Raw genomic sequence first — 8463 nt, 5'->3', positions numbered from 1 at the left:
CTTTGGAACAATACACATTGTGAAAACCGCTTTATAAATCAACTTCAATTGAATTTCGTAAAAATCACTTCAACTTTCTGTTACGCAATACAGCACGTTCGCATGATCGTTATTGATCCTGTAGATGTCAGTCTGCACCTACAAACAGTGACCGGCCATTAACAACAGGTGTGTGAAGTGAAGCAGGTGCGTCAGGTGAAGATCACACGGGCATGCGCGCGCGCTCTCGTGCTGTAGTAGATGAGATCAGACGGCGAGAGACTACACAGAACATACAGGGCTCGTGTTCACTTCTGAGGATCCTTTGACTGGAAAGTCAGCAGTTAGGTGCGTTCAGATCCGTTCAGACAGATAGAGGAGCATCACGTGCACATTATTTCTTTGAGAAGTTGTGCATTGAGTTTGTCTCGAGCACATGTCATCTGTCACACATCATGGACTGGGGTTTTGATTTGTGGGTAAGTCTCTTAATACACTTGTGAAATGAACATGAGGTCATCATTATGAATCTTAGTGTACCTGGTTTTCCTTAATTTCTTTGCTAGTCTTCCAAACTGGTGGTCAGCTCAAAACCAGCGAACCAACACACTGGTCTTTTGTCTTAACTATGTGTCCATGAGTTCGCCTTTTATTAGGAATATTTTACAGTAACACGAAACTTTATGGATTCTATGAAGCAGTTTCGCAAGCTTCAGCAGATTTAAAAGTTAATATTGTTTTATTAAAAAAGACCAATGCTAGTGCATGTACATGTAGATACACAATGTATTGCACACCAACATAACAAACCAGAAGCCTCATAATGAAGTCATATTCTCAACAGATTTATATGAGTATTCATGTTGTCTTTATTGATGTATTTTAGCACATTTTGTGAGCGATATGTATCATGATTTCCTAGCCTTTGAGTTGTGTTGGGTTCAGGTCAAACTGGTTTGGAGTCGGTCATCTGATGTGAATCTGATCCTCTCAGAACACAAGTGGACGTCTGATCTTTATTTCTCTTAAGTGTTCAGGTTGTATTGTCTCTAATGTAAAGTGGATTGACCGGTCGAGCTAGTTTGTGTGGGAAACACAAGAAAACGTACCACACCTATAATCCTGACACACACACACACACACACACACACAGTCCATAGGCTTAATGGTTTTTATACTATACAAACTGTATAATTTATTCTCTCATAATTTGTTTTTAGCATTTTTTGATTTTCAAAAAAATCATTCTAAACAGTTTATACGTTTTTTTGCCCATGAGGACCTCAAGTTTGGTCACAGTGACAGTGTGCATTCAGTATTAGGTCCCCAGTGGGATATACAAACAAGGCACACACACACACCCTGGCTAAAGCTGGATTTGATAGAAATTTATAATAATTATAATTTAGTAATTTGGCAGACGCTTTTATCCAAAGCGACTTACAGTGCACTTATTACAGGGACAATCCCCCTGGAGCAACATGGAGTAAAGTGTCTTGCTCAAGGACACACTGGTGGTGGCTGCTGGGATCAAACCAGCAACCTTTGATTTACCAGTTCAGTGGTTTAACTCACTAGACCACCATCTCACACATAAGACCTTCAGACCTTCTGAAAGTGAAAACGACTTCAGTCAGTGATTAAAGAGCGAGATTATATGAGACATCAGGAAATAAAAGAGTTTCTTCAGTTGTGCAGATGAGTCTGATAAAGGATTATAAAGACAGACATGTTTGTGTTGTGTGTGTGTGTGTGTGTGTGTGTGTGTTTGTGTGTGTGTAGGATCAGCAAGATGTGATTGAACGTCACACTCAGTGTGGACTGGAACAGCTGGAGCGATACGTGAAGTTTGTCAAAGAGAGAGCCGAAATCGAACAGAATTATGCCAAACAGCTCAGGTATGACACTGTGTGTGTGTGTGTGTGTGTGTGTGTGTGTGTGTGTGTGTGTGTGTGTGTGCACACATGTGTTCATCATGTATGAAGGGAGCGTCTTTGAGTGTGAGTCTTTTCTCCAGGAATCTGTCTAAGAAGTACTCCAGACGGGGCATCAAGGAAGATCATGAGATGAAGTAAGTCAACTGATCTGTGTCTTAAACATCACAGAACTATGTCAGGTGGATTTGTGCTCAGAACTAACATTGTTTCAGCGAAAACGGAGCAAAAATAATGATGACTCATCCGTCCACCTTTGTGGCCAATTAAATCCGCTCCACAGTGAGAATGCCCCGCCCCCAATTATATTTTCATGTGATCGTATTCGTTCTTTAGTTTTATTGTTCTCCTCTAGCCGGCTAACTGTAGTCCATAAAACTATGACACAGTATGGTTTATGTTCTGGAATGAAGTGCATGTGATTGACTGTGTCGGCAGATTGACCAATCAGCAGGCGTTTCAGGAGGTGCTGAATGAGCTGAACGACTACGCCGCCCAGAGAGAGCAGCTGTCCGAGATCATGACGGTGACCATCTGTGTCGACCTCACCAAAAACATTCATGAGCTACGGCAAGAACGCAAGAACGTGAGCCACACCGCTGAATCTGTGTGTGTGTGTGTATGTGTTTGTGCTTGTTTGTTTGTGTGTGTGTGTGTGCACACGTGTGTTTGTTTGTGTGTCCGCATGCGCGTGTTTGTTTGTTTATTTGTGTGTTTGTTTTTGTGTTGTGACGCTGTGATTTTCATCACTGAATCGCAGATGCTCTCTATAACTGATGTTTCTCTGAATCATGTTGAGTTTTCTCGAGTTTGTGTTTGTATTTAACTCTTAAAGGATATGATATCTGATATCTTTGATATCTTGACTGTAAAACGTTCTTTGTCTTTTTTAGTATTTCTTGGAAATCAAGAAGTGTCAGCAGAACCTCGAAGGCACGCTCAAACAGCTTGACCTTGTAAGCACTTATAAATATATATGTGTGTGTTTGTGAAACATATACAGTGAATGAATGCATAAATGTTAGAAGCATCCTTAATAAGACTCAACTCAACTCACTTTTATTGTCTCATCAGCACGTGTGTTGAGTGAAAGTCTTGGGTGTGTACTCCACTCGTGGTTGTTAGTGATCAGGCCTATCACTGTCGTGTCATCGGCGAACTTTACGATGACGTTAGAGCTGTGTGTGGCAATGCAGTCGTGTATATAGGGAGTAGAGGAGTGGGCCGAGGACACATCCCTGGGGAGCACCAGTGTTGAGAGGCAGCGGGGAGGAAGTAATGTTTCCTATTCTGACAACTGGACGTCTGCCTGACAGGAAGTGCAGAATCCTGTCACACGGAGATCTGTTTAACCCAGAGCCTGGCGCTTCAAATCAAGTTTGGAGGGCACTATGGTATTGAAGGCTGAGCTGTAGTCTAAACGGCATTCTCACATATGCGTTCTTGTTGTCAAGGTGGGAGAGAGCAGTGTGTAGGGTGAAGGCATCATCGGTGCGATATGTAAAGTGTAGAGGGTCTGAGACAGCAGCACAGAGCAGATGTAGTCTCTGATCAGCTTCTCAAAACACTTGTTGAAGATCGGTGTTAAAGCTAAAGGACGCCAGTGTGTGGACATTATGTCAACACATCAACAGTTATGTGATGTTATAGAAATGAATTGAATGTATAAACACAACATGTGATGTAACATATACACACAGTACACGCTAGTGATGCGCGGATGGCAGTTAAATCCACGGGTGCTGCGGATGATCCGCTGGTCCGGTGGGTCGGGTAATAAAAAAATACATTCTGATTAATTGCGGGTGGGTAGCGGGTGGATGAGATCATATATAAATATTAACTAAATTTCTCCAAAAATATGAATGTGTTTTAAATGCATTTTTCATCAGGCAGACACTAATTTGCACTAATTTAAAAGAAATGTGTGCGTGCAGGCGGAAGAGAGGAGGGTTCATTTCTTAAAGGAGAAATGGAGGCGAAACAGATCCGGGAGGGTGGAAGAATTAAAAACAAAACAAAAGGAAAGAAAGAAAAGTACCGTGTGTGAGTGTTTTAGCGAAGTTGTTGACGAGGATGAATCAAGTGCTGGGTATGCATGCAACGACGGTGAGGCATTGTGTGCATATATGAAAGCCACAAGACCTTGAATATGGTACATCATGTGTGCGCTATATCGAAGGATTAAATTTAAACATTTTCAGACATAGACAGTGCTAGAAAATGTACCGTTATCCATTCATTCGTTTGTGTGTTGCAGTGACAGAAACGGCGATATTCAAAGTCTGAAGGTAGTTCATTTTATAAAGAAAATGTAGGATAATCTGGCCAAAGACAAACTTTTGATTTATAAATAAATGTTCCTTTAAAAGCATTTTACGATCAGCCTATTATTGCTGTATTTTTGTATTATAACCATCAGAGATTGGCTGATAACATCATGCCGTGACGATCGGGTGCGGATATCTATATCAGAGAAAATTATATGTGCGGGCGGTTGGCGGGTGGATTATTTATTTGAAGCAGCGGTTGCGGGTGACTTTTTAGCTCATCCGCGCATCTCTAGTACACGTAGTGTCTTGATGAGTGTGTGTTTGATCTCTGCTCAGACTAAGAAAAGATTTGAGAAAGAATGGAGAGAAGCAGAGAAAGCCATCCAACAGACAGAGAGAATCCAACAAGAACCAAACATAACTAAAGCTGATGTAGACAAGGTACACAACACACACACACACACACACACACACACATTCGCTGCACATTAACAAACATGACACACACACTCACTACACTACACACGCACGCACGCACTAGACTACACTACACTGCAAAATACAAACATGACACATACACAATACACTACACAAACACACACATACACACACTACACACAGTGTAGACACATGCACACACACTACGCACACTACAATACACTACACAAACACACGCACACACTACACTACACTACACTACACTACAGTACAAACACACACACACGCGCACTGCATTACACTACTCTACAATACACACACACACACACACACACTACACAACACACAGTGTAGAAACATGCGCACACACACACACCACATTACACTACACTACAATACACACGCACACACACACACACTACACACAGTGTAAACACATGCGCGCACACACACACACACACCAACCAACACGACACGCACACACAACTACACCGCTTACACAACAATACCACACACTAAACAACACACACACACACACACAAGCTTGAAGTCCACACAGTCTGTCACTCATTAACACTATACTTGATGCGTCAGTGTGTGTATATTTGTTGTGTTTGTGTGTAGGCCAAACAGCAGGAAAACAGTCGCACACACGTGGCAGAGGCTTGTAAGAAGGATTACGCCGTGCAGCATCAAAAATACAACAATGAGCAGAACAACTTCTATCGCTCAGAGATTCCCTCCTTGTTAAAAGTGAGTCTACATCCACATGTCACATGTGTACTGTCATCAGTCTCCTGACTCCGCCCACTGCCTATCAATCACAGAATCTGCAGAACATGGAGGAGAGACGGATCAGGATGCTGGCGGACGGTTACATGCAGTTCTCTGAGACCGAGAAGAATCTCCTGCCCAACATCATCAAGTGTTTAGATGCCATCAGCACAGCGGGGAGGAACATCAATGAGAAACAGGTGTGTATGTGTGTGTACACACTAACACACACACACTGATGGATCATTACTGTATGTATGTGAATGAGTGTCATGACAGTTTGTGTGTGTTTGTTCAGGACACGGCAGCGCTCATAGATCAGTATAAAAGCGGTGCAGCGCCCCCTGCTGACGTGGAGTTTGAAGATTACAGTCAGAGTCTGAAAACCACTGGCAATGAGAACACACCGCAGCTGCACAAAGCTCGTATCAAACTGTTATTCCACAAGAAAAGCAAGGTACACACACATTCTGACATCATCAAGTTTTCCTCTTCATCCGTCTGTGTTGAAGATTTACTTTCATCATCTGAAAGATATTTCACAGAGATAATGCATCATTCACACGAGTTCAGTGAAGTTACGTCTTTCTTTTCAGAATCACACCTTCTGCATTTGACTCAGAACAGACATTGTTTTTAAGGGTTTATAGACGCTACTCAAACATTGCTGTGCCCATAATTCTTTACTTTACTGGTCGGCCATAATAAACACAAAGTCCATGTTTGTTAATGATTATTCACGTCCAGACTCCTGAACTGTTTCTGTCACAAACAATCCAGTAACATGCCGACAGAAGGATCTGATTGACGTAATGAAGAACATGTTTAACAGTTGACTTGTGTTTGTTTTTCAGATAACGTCTCCTGATAAAAACATGGTACAGTCTGTAGCTTCATTCACTGTTTAAAACTAAAGTGATCATTATCTTTTGTAATATTATATTATAAATGTGTGTGTTTGTAGCCCCCGTCAGTGGAAGACTTCACTCATCTTCCTCTTGATCAGAGAAAGAAACGTCTGCAGGACAAGATTGATAATATCAACAGGGAACTGCAGAAAGAGATGGAGCAGAGGTACGTGTCCGCGACTAGACCCGACTCTGTCTCCGCGACTAGACCCGACTCTGTCTCCGCGACTAGACCCGACTCTGTCTCCGCGACTAGACCCGACTCTGTCTCCGCGACTAGACCCGACTCTGTCTCCGCGACTAGACCCGACTCTGTCTCCGCGACTAGACCCGACTCTGTCTCCGCGACTAGACCCGACTCTGTCTCCGCGACTAGACCCGACTCTGTCTCCGCGACTAGACCCGACTCTGTCTCCGCGACTAGACCCGACTCTGTCTCCGCGACTAGACCCGACTCTGTCTCCGCGACTAGACCCGACTCTGTCTCCGCGACTAGACCCGACTCTGTCTCCGCGACTAGACCCGACTCTGTCTCCGCGACTAGACCCGACTCTGTCTCCGCGACTAGACCCGACTCTGTCTCCGCGACTAGACCCGACTCTGTCTCCGCGACTAGACCCGACTCTGTCTCCGCGACTAGACCCGACTCTGTCTCCGCGACTAGACCCGACTCTGTCTCCGCGACTAGATCGACTCTGTCTCCGCGACTACACCCGACTGTACTGATATTTATCACATTCAAGTTTTGTTTCTCTCAGTCTTCTTCTGTCTGTCTCTCTATCTCATGTGTGAAGTTATTGTACAGTCTTTAACATCTCCATTTATAACGTCCTTCCATTTCTTTCTTAAATATTGAATGAATTTTAAGGTCAAGTCTCTCTCTCGCTCTCTCTCTCTTTCAGTGAGGCTATGAATAAGATGAAGGGAGTGTATGAACAGAATTCTAAGCTTGGAGATCCGTCCAGTCTTGAGCCTCAGATCACACAAACCATTCAGAACATTGCCGGTCTGAAAGAAAAACTCCGGAAATATCAGGTACACACTCACATTACACACACTCATGTGTTCATATATATGTGTGTATTGTGTTACAAGTGTGTGTGTGTGTTGTGTAGGCACAGTTGAATGAAGCCGGCGGTGTATCAGGATCACATAATAACAGCAGGTTTGTCTCACACACATTACTGTGAGATTTGTGGGTGTTTGTGTAGAGGTTAAACAGGCTGTGTGTTTGTGTGTCGAGCAGCTCCAGCATGTCTCCATCCGATGAGAATATTTATGAGTTTGGTTTTGATGAGGACTTTGTCGACGTGCCCATCGGACAGTGTAAAGCACTCTATAACTATGACGGTGAGCTCACCACAACATTTCTTTTGTCATTTCACTTTTTACTTTTAACTGGCGGATCTCCTCAATACAGTCAGTAAGAGCCACAAAGATGTTTGACACGTGTGTGTTTCAGGTGACAATGAAGGTGCTGTGTGTATCCGGAAGGACGAGCAGCTGACGTTAATGGTGGAGGATCAGGGCGATGGCTGGGTCAGAGTTCAGAGGGCAAACGGAGACACAGGATATGTGCCTGCCTCCTACATCCAGACCATCTGATTCAACCTTCAACATGATCAGACACAGACTGTAGAACCAATATCAGCCAATCAGTCTAGAACTCTTCAGGAAGATGGATTAACATCATGGGATTAAAAGGATAATTCATCCAAAAATGACAATTCAGTCATCATTTATTCACCCTTGTGTCATGTCAACCAGTTCTTCTTCAGAATACAACAGAAGATATTTTGAAGAATGTTGATCATCCAGCAACACTGAACTCCATTGACTCCACTGTATGAACACAAAATCACTGAGATATTTCTCAAAATATCTTCTTTTGTGTTCCACCGAAGGAAGACTCACATACACACATGAGAGAGAATAAAGGATGACAGAACTGTCACTTTAAATCATTCTGACATGTCTCTCAGGTAAACAAATGATCTAATGGGATGTTATATATATTTTCTCTCTGTTGACAGCAGGGTTTACAGAACTCAAGTCTGATGTCATTATTCTAATGTGCTGTTGGTTATAATTTTATGATGTGTGTGTGCGCTGAAGATGAAACATCCATTCATTAAAAACACTGTTGTGAACATCATA

The 8463-nt window shown here is 42.9% G+C and overlaps 1 protein-coding gene across 2 annotated transcripts; it reads left to right on the top strand.

Annotated features, from left to right (window-relative positions):
- The first annotated feature begins 266 nt into the window (after positions 1-266).
- Positions 267-8461, top strand: trip10b (thyroid hormone receptor interactor 10b). 2 transcript variants are annotated; one of them, XM_056768848.1, is made up of 15 exons: positions 267-458; positions 1762-1877; positions 1997-2050; positions 2352-2499; positions 2807-2869; positions 4523-4627; positions 5249-5377; positions 5452-5598; positions 5697-5855; positions 6253-6276; positions 6363-6472; positions 7209-7341; positions 7422-7471; positions 7550-7656; positions 7769-8461. In XM_056768848.1, exons 1-15 carry the CDS (start codon positions 435-437, stop codon positions 7909-7911), a joined length of 1512 nt encoding a protein of 503 aa, XP_056624826.1. In that variant the 5' UTR covers positions 267-434; the 3' UTR covers positions 7912-8461. The 2 variants fall into 2 exon arrangements, with proteins under 2 accessions (XP_056624826.1, XP_056624827.1); XM_056768849.1 differs by having other exon boundaries at positions 270-458; positions 7553-7656.
- Positions 8462-8463: the final 2 nt, after the last annotated feature.

The sequence above is a fragment of the Triplophysa dalaica genome, chromosome 2 (assembly GCF_015846415.1).
Source record: "Triplophysa dalaica isolate WHDGS20190420 chromosome 2, ASM1584641v1, whole genome shotgun sequence".
NCBI classification, from domain to species: domain Eukaryota; kingdom Metazoa; phylum Chordata; class Actinopteri; order Cypriniformes; family Nemacheilidae; genus Triplophysa; species Triplophysa dalaica.
Note: the sequence above shows the minus strand (reverse complement) of the source record. Positions and strands in the feature narration are given on the sequence as shown.

Coding starts and splice junctions, on each gene's coding strand:
- trip10b (XM_056768848.1), top strand. CDS start 435: ATGGACTGGGGTTTTGATTTGTGG. Junction 7,342..7,421: donor AAAAACTCCGGAAATATCAG/GTACACACTCAC, acceptor TGTGTTGTGTAG/GCACAGTTGAATGAAGCCGG. Junction 7,472..7,549: donor GGATCACATAATAACAGCAG/GTTTGTCTCACA, acceptor TTGTGTGTCGAG/CAGCTCCAGCATGTCTCCAT.